This window comes from Nycticebus coucang, chromosome 18 (genome assembly GCF_027406575.1).
Source record: "Nycticebus coucang isolate mNycCou1 chromosome 18, mNycCou1.pri, whole genome shotgun sequence".
Lineage (NCBI taxonomy): Eukaryota > Metazoa > Chordata > Mammalia > Primates > Lorisidae > Nycticebus > Nycticebus coucang.
The window spans coordinates 10,468,536-10,481,792 of NC_069797.1; the positions used below are offsets into that span (position 1 = coordinate 10,468,536).

At 37.1% G+C, this 13,257-nt stretch overlaps 1 protein-coding gene across 2 annotated transcripts in view; it reads left to right on the forward strand.

The window, feature by feature from the left end:
- AKAP10 (A-kinase anchoring protein 10) overlaps positions 1-13,257 on the forward strand; it is a 93,023-nt gene that overhangs the window by 62,193 nt on the left and 17,573 nt on the right. For both annotated transcript variants that reach the window (XM_053568596.1, XM_053568597.1), the window contains exons 10-12: positions 597-770; positions 7,501-7,610; positions 12,005-12,087. In XM_053568596.1, coding sequence (XP_053424571.1) covers positions 597-770; positions 7,501-7,610; positions 12,005-12,087 — 367 coding nt within the window. The remainder of the gene's footprint in view (positions 1-596; positions 771-7,500; positions 7,611-12,004; positions 12,088-13,257) is intronic.

Sequence of the window (13,257 nt, forward strand, 5' to 3'; positions counted from 1 at the left end):
AATTGGAAACATCCCTTTGAAGGGTAAGTGGCCATATATAGCAAAGTTAAAATTTAACTCAGCAAACTCTTGGTAATTTTTCTTAAGGAAATTGGGTCAAAGTAAAAATTGATATATGCAGAAAGACTTTTAAAGACTTTTTTTTTTTTTTTTTTAATTGAGACAGGGTCTCTCTCCATTACTTAGGCTAGAGTGCAGTAGCATCATCACAGCTTACTGCAACCTCACGTTGCTGGGCTCAAGTGAGCCTCCTGAGTAGCTGGAGGATGTGTGTTCCACCACGTCCAGCACAAAGGCTTTAATGTCTTATTACCAACCAGAAAAATCTAGTTTTATATCTACTGTATGGAATCTTTTCTGCTCACTAGGAAATCAAGTCTATGTAATGGTTTCATGACAAATGTTTATGGGGGAGAAATACAACAGAATTGTACACGTTGTAATTTTAGTTATAGTGTAAACTGTAAAAGGGGCAGTACTTGGAGCATAATAAGAAATAAAAAAATTAGTGTTAACTGGTAGAATTACAGGTAAAATTTATTTAAAATTAAGTTTTTAGTTTTGAATTTAACTTCAGAATTTTCCCTCTCTTTCAGGTCTTCTTGCCAGGCTTTCTGTCCAGCAATCTTTACTATAAATATTTGAATGATCTCATCCATTCGGTCCGAGGAGATGAATTTTTAGGAGGGAATATTTCACTGGCTGCTCATGGCTCTGTTGGCCCTCCTGATGAGGCTAATGCAGGAGGTTCTGATAGCTCCACTTCTCAGGTATTGACTGATTCGCATCTGCCATTTGAAAGAAAGGAATACAAATCCTTTCAGTGCCAGTAATAGGTCCTGCTTTTAAGTTTTAAGTTGTAGGAACAAAAGAGAAATAAAATTAGCCTACATACTGTATATTCTAATCCAAGTATTTGTGATGATTAATATGCTGTATTGTAAACTATTATGCTGTTTCGTAAACTATTATGCTGTTTCATTCAGGCCGTTCATTATTGTGCTTGACACTGCCTGTTTTCTTTTATGAAATTACATTTATAGCCTCTAAAGAGCTCTTTGTGTAATTATTTGAGAAAAAATATTTTTTCTTTATTATTGCTAACATCTTTTAATTACTTTCGTTTTTTTATTTATTTTTTGAGACAGAGTCTCAATATGTCGCCCTTGGTAGAGTGCTATGGCATCACAGCTCACAGCAACCCTAAACTTTTGGGCTTGAGTGATTCTTTTGCCTCAGCCTCCCAAGTACCTGGGACTACAGGCACCTACCATAATGCCCGGCTATTTTTTTGTTACAGTTGTCATTGTTGTCATTGTTGCCCTGGCTGCTGGCCCGGGCCAGGTTTATACCTGTCAGCCTTGGTGCATGTGGCTGGCGCCCTACCTGCTGAGCTATGGGTGCTGCACAATTACTTTCTTGAGCAGCAAAACATTGTAGAATTTAATTTAAAACCCAGTAAAACAGTACTTTTGAAAGGAGTCAATTATTCATCATTTTTAAAATCAACTGAGGGTGGACCTGGTTCTCTCACATACCTGAACAGAATGATGTATATTTTTTAAAAATTCTTTTTTTTTTTTTTTTTTTTTGTTTTGTTTTTTTAAAGATAATCAAAGCAGAAGCCCATCGTTTTACCATAAAGGAATCCTGGTACTCTGTTGACTAGTTGCATTGACAAAAACAACATCAATATTAAGAACTAATGTTAACCTATATGTCGCTACAAACCTAGCGTAGCTATTCGTGCTTCTAGTATTGTCCTTTGTCCCTCCCTTTTAAACAAATATCAACACTTTGGGCCGGGACGTTGAGTAGCAGGTACTACCTTTCCTTTAAAATCCAACAATTAAATCATGGGTAGGACTGTGAAAAGATACTATCAGAAACTACCTGCTACTCAATGCCCCAGCCCAAAGTGTTAGTATTTGTTTAAATATCAACAAACTTGATTATAAGCACTGTTATCCATTCTGTATGTGTATCTCACTTTAGTGTGTCTTTTCGCAGTTAGCATACATATGCCAGAAGGATATGTTATTGGAGTACGTGGCCCAGTGACATAACTATACCCATAATCCTTGCAGAGCCTCGCAAGAGTGACTCCCTCCTTATTTAGTGGAATTTAAAGTCCTATGTGAATTTCCTTGCTAGCGACTGTTTGAGAGATGACATACAGTTTCACACTAAATGGCTTTTCTGTGCTTATAAAAAGTTTACAGGGGCGGTGCCTGTGGCTCAAAGGAGTAAGGTGCCAGCCCTGTATGCCGGAGGTGGCGGGTTCAAACCCAGCCCCGGCTAAAAACTGCAAAAAAAAAAAAAAAAATTTACGGGAATCACAAATGATAAACCATTAGATGCCTCTGATGTGGATAAGGAACAAGCCTAAAATCAAGTGTGAAACCACTGCTGCTTTGTATGTTTTGTGAAGAAACATTTAGAAAATTTTAATTACTAACTTTAAAATGCTTTTTTTTATAGGATAATTGAGTGAACGCTTAGGTTTCTTAGTATTATATTTCACTCAAAGCCTTTTGATTTCATTTTGAACTACATTGCCACATTTTACATTTCCTTAACCTTTTTTTTTTTTTTTCAGAGTCCTTTCATACATCAAATCTTACTTGTTTCACCTCAAAATCCCATGAAATGGGATACCCTCAAGAGAGATCTGGGGAAGCATTAAGACGTTAATTAATTTTATTAAAGTCAAATAGTTAAATATTAGGACCATAAATATTTCCTATCTAGTATTTTCTTCACTGTAATCTTAATAATATATAGCATAATAATTTTCTCATCATTACTAACAAACAACCTTTTGAATATTTTGATACTGAGCCTTGCTTGGATACATTTTTTTTTAGTTATAAGATAGCAGTATGGTGTTGCCCTCAACAAGCTCTCAGTGCCTTATCTTCCTATTAAGTTTACATAAGAGGTTACCTGCTGAGTATGGTCACCATTTTATATATATATAAGCTATAGTGTCTTGTTTTTGTTTAGGTACTTAAAAGGTCTAGTGCTAATCATAAAATACATTCTATGCTTTTTATTGGTGTATCCTATACATACAGAAAACTGCACCTATCATAACTATATGCACCTTTAGGGATTTTCACAAACACCGCGCAACAGAGCAAGACCCTATCTCAAAATTAAAAAAAAAATTCTCACAAAACTCACCCATGTAACCAGCATCCAGGGGGAGAAACAGCACAGTATCAGCACGCCAGAGTCCTTGGCTTCCTTCTTATAGCTGTCTTTCTCGCCCACAGGGGCTCCTATCATGACTTTGATGTCTTTGATAAGCATCACCTGTTCCTTACCTGTGCTTGTCATTTTATAAATGAAATCATATTATGTATATGTATTCTTTTTTGGAACATGTTTTCACTCCAAAAAAGAAACCTCATTTACTTTAACTCCCAATCCCCACTCCTCCAGCCCTAGGTAACCACTAATCTGAGTTTTTTGTTTGTTTACTTATTTGTTTGTCTCCGTGGAAAACAGTAGATTTTCTGTGCTGGACATGTCATATAAATGGAACCATATAATATGTGGTTTGTTGTGACTTCTTTCAGTTAGCATCATGTCTTCAAGATTGATGTATGATTAACAAGTTCCAAAACTTTATTCTTATGGCCAAATAATCCCATTGTCATGATACGCCATATTTTATCTGTCAGCTGATGGGCATTTGAGTTGTTCCCTCCTCTCTGCTATTATAAATGGTGCTGCTGGGAACATTTTATACAACGTTTTTGTGTAGATGTATGTTTTCATTTCTCTTTTTCTGTATACCCAGCAGTAGAATTGCTGGGTCAGGTAATAACTGTGTTTAACTTTTTGACAAATAGCCAGTTTTCCAAAGTAGCTGCACTATTTTGTAATCCCACCAGTAGTATATAAGGTTTACGGTTTCTTCACATCTCACCAGAACTCCCTGTCCTTTTGATTATAGCCATCCTAGTCGGTATAAAGTTCTATCTCATTGTTTTTTTATTTTATTTCCCTGATGGCTAATGATATTGTGCACTTTTTATGTGCTTATTGTTTTTTTCTGCCTTTAGAGAAATGTTTATTCAAATTCTTTGCCCATTTCTAAATTGGATTGTCTTTGTATTATGAGTTTTATTACAGGAGTTCTTTAGATATTTTAGATACAGGTCCCGTGAAACATACAATTCACAAATAGTTCTCCATCCTGTGAATTGTCTTTTCACTATTGATAATATCCCTTAAACTGCAGAAGTTTTTGATGAAGTACAATTTATCTATTATTTTGTTGTTGCTTGTGATGTCATGTCTAAGAAACCATTGCCAGATCCCTATCATTAAGTTATATTTCTATATCTTCTATGTGTTTTTATAATTTTATCTTGTACATTTGGGCTTATGGCCTATTTTGAATTAATTTTTATGTATAATATGAGGTAGATATCCAACTTCCTTCTTTTGCACGTAGCTATCTAGTTCTAGCACCACTTGTTGAAAGGATTATTGTTCCCCATGAATAGCTTGGCATTCTTGTTGAAAAATCAGTGTGAGGATGTGAATTCTGTGTTTTGAATTCTGTCCCATTGATCTATATGTCTAACCCTATGTTAGTACCATGCTGTCTTGATTAATTATTGCTTTGTAGTAAGTTTTAAAATCAGGAAGTGTAAGTCTTCCAACTTAGTTCTTTTTCAAGATTGTTTTTGCTATTCAGGGGTCTCTTAAGTATCCATTTGAATTTTAGAGTCAATTGTCAGTTTCTACAAAGAAGCTTGCTGGGATTCTAACATGGATTGTCTTAACTCTGTGAGTTACTTTGAAGAGCATTTCATCTTTTATCATCTTTGTAATATTAAGTTTTTTGACCTGTGAACATGGGTGTCTTTTCATTTATTCAAATTTAAGTTCTTTCAACAATGTTTTGTAGTTTTCAGAGTATATTTTGTATTTCTTAAATTTATTCCTAAATGTTTTTGTTTTCTAATTTCTAAGTCTTTTTATTTTTTTTTCTTTTGAGACAGAGTCTCACTTTGTCATGCATGGTAGAGTGCCGTGGTGTCTTAGCTCACAGCAACCTCAAACTCCTGGGCTCAAGCAATCCTCTTGCCTCAGCCTCCCAACTAGCTGGGACTACAGGCACCTGCCTAACACCTGGCTATTTTTAGAGATGGGATCTTGCCTCTAGTTCAAGCTGGTCTCAAACTCCTAAGCTCAGGCAGTCCACCTGCCTCAGCCTCCCAGATTGCTAGAATTACAGGCATGAGCCACCATGCCCGGCCCTTTTCCAAGTCTTTTTTGATGCTGTTATAAATGAAATTGTTTTCTTAATTTCATATTCAAATTGTCCATTGCAAGAATGTAGAAATAACAATTTTTTTATCGAGGTAAAATTCACTCACATAAATTTAACCATTTTAAATTGTATAATCCAGTGGCATTTAGCGTACCTACAGCGTTGTCTTCCCATCATCATTATCTAGTTGCAGACGTTTTCATTTCCCCAAAGAGAAACCTAATGCCCCTCAAGCAGTCACTCTCCCACCATGCCCACTTCCTGTCTCTTCCTCACAACCACTAACCTCCTTTTCTCTTTATGGATTTGCCTCTCCTGAGTGGTTCATATTGATGAAATCCTACAATATGTGACTTTTTTGTATGTGGCCTCTCACTCTTAGCATGTTTTTGTGGTTCATCCATGTTGTAGCAGGAATCAGTATTTCTGGGGGGGTTTGTGAATGAATAATATTTCATGTCACATTTTTTGCATCTTTCGAGTAGTCTCTGCCTTTTGACTATTTTGAATGGTGCTGCTATGATCACTTGGGTGCAAGTTTTTGAATACCTGTTTACGGTTCTTTGGACTATATAACCTATTCTATGTTTAAATGTTTGAGAAATTGCCCAACTGTTTTCTACAGCATCTACAGTGTACAAGACTTCTAATTTCTCTAGGGCTCTAGGGATCCTCCTTCCTCAGACTCCCTAGTAGCTGGAACTATAGGTACACGCCACCATGCCCAGTTAATTTTTCTGTTTTTTGTAGAGACAGAATCTTGCTCTTGCTCAGGCTGATCTTAGAACTCCTGGCCTCAAGTGATCCTCCTGCCTTGGCTTCCCAGGGTGCTGGGATTATAGGCATGAGCCACCATGCCTGGCCCTGTAATCTTTTCTGTATGCTGCTGGATTCGGTTTTCTAGTATTTTATTCAGGATTTTGTATTTGTACTCATAAGATAATACTTTAACTCTGTCAACAATCAATTAACCATAAATGTGAAGGTGTTTTATGGATTATCAATTCTATTTCATTGATCTATATGTTTGTCCTTAATGCCAGTACTATACTGTATTTTCTTTTCTTTTTTTTTAGAGACAGAGTCTCATTTTGTCGCCCTCAGTAGAGTGCCGTGACAGCACAGCTCATAGCAACCTCCAGCTCTTGGGCTTAGGCGATTCTCTTGCCTCAGCCTCCCGAGGCTGTGACTATAGGCACCTGCCACAACGCCCAGCTATTTTTTGGTTGCAGTTTGACTGGGGCTGGGTTTGAACCCGCCACCCTCGGTATATGGGGCTGGTGCTCTACTCACTGAGCCATAGGTGTCGCCCATACTATACTGTTTTTTTTATTACTATTGCTTTATAGTAATCAGAAAGTAATGGTGAAGTTTTGGTATTTGAATTGCCTCATAGAATTAGTTTTTATTTATTCTATTGCCTCTTTCTTTTTGATTTAACTGTGTGTCTTGGAGATTGCTCCTTCTCAGCACATCAAGGGACCCCTTTTCCCCTCACCATATAAAGTGTTCTGTAAGTGTCTGTTCAAATATTTTATTTATTTAACCTGTCTCTTAGTCATGGACATTAAATTTGTTGTTGTCTTTTACTATTTTAAAAAGTGCTACAGTGAATAATCCTGTATATAAGCATTTTACATAAGTGTGAAGCCTATCTGTAATTGAATTTTTAGAAATGGAATTTCTGGGTCAACTCATGGCTATCCATTTCATAAGAGTACCATTTCTGACTTGCTTTTCTTGTGGGGATAGGGAGTAGGAGGTAGAATGCTGGAGAGAAACTTCCTCTCCTCAGCTACCTAGTCATTTTTAAAAGATTTCTTCAGCTTTATCGTCACACTGCCTCGCTAAGAATCAGAAACATTCACGTTTGCCATCCAAAGCTGGACAACTTATGGATGGATGTGAGTTTTGCACACTGGGGAAATAATGCCCATGAGAACAGAGTGTTGTTAGAACTTAAATCATTAAGATAACATGTGGCATACAAATGCATATTTATACATTTTAATATTATGCTTTCCTCTTGTGATTATGGTTTGAAGTTACATTTCAGAATCATTTCTGTTAAGCATCGCAGTAGTAATGAAGTTGAGTGAAATTAAATGAATTCAAACCCTAAAAGAATTTTGTCCAAATCTATCAGACTCAGCACTGATTTGTTTCCTGAATTATAATGCTACTAATTTTACAAATTTTTTTTGTAGTCCAGTGTAAAAAAAGCCAGTATTAAAATACTGAAAAATTTTGATGAAGTGATAATTGTGGATGCTGCAAGTCTGGATCCAGAATCTCTATACCAACGGACATACGCAGGGTAAGCTTAGCACACATGTCTAGAATTTTGACAAGTGTAAAGAATTTTGCATCTTTTAAAATTTACGTGTTTTTCTAATCTATTCTATCTCAAGCTGTCGACCTGGGTTGAGTGCCGTGGTGTCACAGCTCACAGTAACCTCAAACTCTTGGGCTTAAGTGATTCTCTTGCCTCAGGCACCCACCACAATGCCTGGCTATTTTTTTGTTGTAGTTGTTGTTGTTTAGTAGGCCTGGGCCAGTTCGAACCCACCAGCCCCGGTGTATGTGGCCAGCTGCCTAACCACTGTGCTACGGGCACTGAGCCTGTCTCAGGCTTTTCATCTGTGAAATAATACTACTACTTCATGAGGTTATTGAGGTATTAATAATTAGATAAGATAATATACAAAACATGAGAAAATATACAAAAACATGACCTAATGCCTGGTAAGCACTCCATGAATATCACTGCCATCATTATTTCACCACCATATATGAGATTGATGAGTATTATTGTTATATTTTAGTCTGTCTCTTACACTTTCATTTGATTCACATGTCAGCTATTTCAAAGTGTTAAGTCTAAAAAATAAATGGCTTGGTGCCCATAGCTAAGTGGTTAGGGTGCTGGCCACATACACCAGAGCTGGTGGGTACCAAGGTCTGCTAAAACAACAACAACATTAGCCGGGCGTTGTGGTGGGCGCCTATAGTAGTCCCAGCTACTTGGGAGGCTGAGGCAAGAGAATCGCTTAAGCCCAAGAGTTAGAGGTTGCTGTGAGCTGTGACACCATGGCACTCTACCAAGGATGACATAGTGAGACTCTGTCTCAAAAAAAATAAATAAGTAAAAAGATGCCAGCATTATTTATTGTGAGTTATATAACTAGCACTTGGAAAATGGGATGAAGTTATTGTTTTGTATTTAAGAATTAACTTGGTGTTTTATTTTATCCTATACTAAAAAGGTAGTGATACATATGATATGCTACTTACTGAAATTTACCACAGATGAAGTCATAAAAGCTCTTCTGCTTCCCTAAAGATGCCTTAATTGGCAAATAAACCTGTGCAAAGGCTTGTTTACCTCACTGTGTGCCCCGTCCCAATCCTGGCAGTACCATGAAAAAGGGAGAGTACTTGGAAAGAAATGAAAGGTGGTTTGACGTGCTGTGTTTGGAAAGCACACTTCAGCTTATCAGCCTTATGGTGATCTTATTTCTCCTTTTAGAAAATGGTAGACAAGGCCAGGTACAGTGGCTCATGCCTGTAATCCTAGCACTCTGGGAGGCTGAGGCAGGTAGATTACTTGAACTCAAAAGTTTTAGACTAGCTTGAGCAAGAGCAAGACCCTGTCTCTACTAAAAATAGAGAAACTAGCCATGTGTTGTGGTGGCATCTGTAGTTCCAGCCCTTGGGAGGCTGAGGCAGGAGGATCTCTCGAGTCCAAGAGACTACTGTGAGATATGATGATACCATGGCACTCTACTCAAGGTGACGGAGTGGGACCCTTTCTCAAAAAAAAAAAGAAAGAAAGAAAATGATAGACAGTAAGCCTAAATGAGTTAATTCCCAAATGTTAATTCCCTAAATGAGTTAATTCCCTATTTTTTTAGGATACTTATTCTTAAGGAGTGGCTCATTTATTTAAAACTTTACATGAGAAGTATCAGTTGTGAGATGTTTAACTTCTATAGAGTTTTTATATGCAAAGTAAATATATATTTTTTTACTTATATAATTGGTCAGAAAAGAGAAATGATTTTTCTTTATTGTCTTTAAAGATGTTCTTCAGTATTTGTTTTAATTTTGTGGTTTTAGCATCTTCCCAAAACTTATCCTCCCATCCAAGTACTAACCAGGCCTGACCCTGCTTAGCTTCCGAGATCAGATGAGATTGGGCACGTTCAGGGTGGTATGGCCGTAGACCCCAAAATTTATCCTAAGGCAAATATATTTTTTAGCAGTTGCTATATTTGGTACCCATATATGAAATAAGGATTTATTAGGAAGGATATCTGTAAAATAACATCTAACAAACTTTGCTTGATATAAAATAATATATTGATGCCACAAAAATTTAACTTTTAATTTCAAATAAATTATTCTTATAAAAATTAAATTTATAGATAAGTTGAATGTCCTCTTTGAGCCTACACCAAATGCATGTTTCCTCCCCTTCCTGTTCAGGGCCATCACTGTTACGTTAGGCATTTTTGTTGGCTTTTTCTATAATTGATGTTACAGCCTATTCTGTATCTTATGCTTTCATTCACAGTGAGTTGTCTAATTTATCTCACTGTAACTGGCTGCAGTATCCATATATAATATTAATTATAACTCCTAAGTGTAGTAATGTATTCCATATTGTGTTGTCCATTTTGTGTTTATCCATTTTGGTTTTAATGAGTGTTTATTTGCAGTTTTTCCCTGTTATACACAGTGTTGCAAAAGACCTCCTTTTATATGCTTATTTTTTTCATTTCAAGATAAGGTCTTGCTTTATCACCTGGGCTGTACTGCAGTGGCATCATCATAGTTCACAGGCATCATCACAGCTCACAGCAACCTCAAACTCATGGGCTCAAATGATCCTCTTGCCTCAGCCTCCTGAGTAACTGGGACTATAGGTGTGCACCACCACTATGCCTTCCTAACTTTTTTATTTTTTTATTATTATTATTATTTTTTAATTTGGCCGGGGCTGGGTTTGAACCCGCCACCTCCGGCATATGGGACCGGCGCCCTACCCGCTGAGCCACAGGCGCCGCCCGTTTTTTTTATTTTTTTTTTAATAGAGGCGGGGTCTTGCTCTTGCTCAGGCTGGTCTTGAACTCCTGGCTCTAGCAGTTCTTCCACCTTGGTCTCCCAGAGTGCTGGGATTATAAGCATGGTTCCCTGTGCCTGACCTATATACTTTGTTATACCAAGAAGCAGCTTTAAAATTTTGATAGAGCTTACCAATTTACCTTAAAAAGTATCTGTATCATATCACATTCTTATCAGTAGGATGCTAATTTTCTCTACATCCTGGTCAACACTAAATCATGTCAAACTTTCAGGCCAGGCATGATGGCTCATGCCTGTTTCAGCACGTTGGGAGACCAAAGCAGGAAGATCACTTGAGGCCAGGAGTTCAAGACCAACCTAGGCAAGATAGCAAGACTCCATCTCTACAAAAATTTTAAAACTTAGCCAGGCATGGTGTCATGAGCCTGTAATCTTAGCTACATGGGAGGCCGAGGCAAGAGAATTGCTAGAGCCCAAAAGTGCAAGGCTGCAGTGAGTTATGATCTGGGTATCAGCCTGGGTATCAAAGTGAGATCCTGTCTCAAAAAAAAAAAAAGAACTTAAAATTTTTTTTTCTCCAGTCTTGGATTATTACTAATGAAATTGAGCTTATTTTACAATGTTTGTTCATTATTCGTGTTTTTTTTCTGTGGATTGTCTATCTTCTTTTCAAGTTTTACTGCTGGATGATTTATTAGTGACTTTATTAATTTTGTTTTTAGTTATTAATCATTGGTAAAATATCTTTAATATAAGAATAAAGTATCTTAATAAGACTCCATCTATTTTCTTCCCTTTTTTAACTTTCCTCTTGTTATTATAGTGTGTGTGTATTTGTATATATTTAAAATGCAGCTTTATGATACATTTTGATCATTATTAGAATAAGTTCTTTTTTTTTTTTTCTTTTACAAAATTGTCGTGGCCATTCTTATACCTTTTCTATGTAAATTTTAAAATTGTGAATGACCTATTAACTCATTACATTTCATAATCCTTTTTCAGATTTTGAATCGAATTACTTTGAATTGCAGGTTATTTTGCTTTCTGTGGAGGAAGGTTCTATTTCAGATAAGCCCCACCTTAAATAAAATGGGATAGGCTGGGCGCCTGTAATCCTAGCACTCTGGGAGGCCGAGGCAGGTGGATTGCCTGAGCTCATGAGTTCGAGATCAGCCTGAGCCACAGTGAGACCTCATCTCTAAAAATAGCCAGATGGCTCGGTGCCCATACCTCAGTGAGTAGGGTGCCGGCCACATATACTGAGGCTGGTGGGTTCAAGCCTGGCTCCAGGCTGCTAAACAACAATGACAACTGCAACCAAAATAATAACCCAGGTGTTGTGGTGGGCGCCTGTTGTCCCAGCTACTTGGGAGTCTGTGGCAAGAAAATCACTTAAGCCCAAGAGTTTGAGGTTGCTGTGAGCTGTGACACTACAGCACTCTTCAGAGGGCGATGTAGTGAGAATCTGTCTTAAAAAAAAAAAAAAATTTTAATAACATGGGATAGCTATAAATTGTATTTCTAGCTTTCTAGATTTAAAGATGCTTAAAACTGATTTTTTTTCTTCTAAATTTTAAATTGGTTGTTAGAAATTATATTCTTCTTTTTGTTCTTATTTAGGAAGATGACATTTGGAAGAGTTAGTGACTTGGGACAATTCATCCGGGAATCTGAACCTGAACCTGATGTAAAGAAATCAAAAGGTTTGTGGTGTTTCTGTATTCCATATTTAGCCTTTACTTACATTATTCTTTGACTGTAAGTAAAAGACCATTTAAGGTTCCAACTGTTTATCTTGTGAAATAACTACCAGATCTTTCGCTCTGTTTTTTTTTTTTTTTTTTTTTTTTTTTTTAATTTTTTAAAAATTTCAGAATATTGGTGGGGCAGTGCCCATAACTCAGTGGGTAGGGTGCTGGCCACATATACTCAGGCTAGCAGGTTCAAACCCAGTCCAGGCCAGCTAAACAACAATGACAGCTGCAAAAAAAATAGCCAGGCATTGGGGCGGGCACCTGTAGTCCCAGCTACTTGGGAGGCTGAGGCAAGAGAATCACTTAAGCCCAAGAATATGAGGTTGCTGTGAGCTGTGACGTGACAGCACTCTACGGAGGGCGACATAGTGAGACTCTGTCTCAAAAAAAAAAAGAAAAATTTTTTCAGAATATTGGGAGGTATATATTTTGTTTACATCCTTAGTTTCTGTACGGGCTGAGTCAAGTTGCACACCTAAGTGTGCCCATTACCAGATAGTGTATCCTGTGTACTGTGTGAATTTACTCATCTCCGCCTCCCCTCCCCCCAACTTGATTGTCACTGACATTTTTATTTCCAATATGTGCACCTAACTGTTGATTGCTTAGTTCCAATTTGGTATTGAGTGCATGTGTTGTTTCTTCATTCTTGTTTCACTTAGAAAAATGGTATCCCGTTCTCTCCAGCTTGTCCAAAAAGATACTAGATCATCACTTTTTTATGGCTGAGTAGTACTCATAGTATGCATGTACCAAATTCTGTTAATCCATTCATGTATTGATCAGCACTTGGGTTGTTTCTACATCTTTCTGATTGTGAATTTTGTTGCTGTAAACATTCAAGTGCAGGTGTCCTTTTTATAAAATGACCTTTTTTCCTTTGGGTATATACCCAGCAGTGGGTGTGCTGGTTGAAATGGTAGGTCTACTTTAAGTTTTTTTAATCATCTCCAAAAAATTTTCCATAGAGGTTGCACTAGTTTGCTGTCCCACCAACTGTGTGTAAGAGTTCCCCACCCTGGCATCTGTTTTTGGACTTTTCAATAAGAGCCATTCTCACTGGAGTTAGGTGTTATCTCATTGTAGTTTTGATTTGTATTGCCCTAATGATTAGAGACA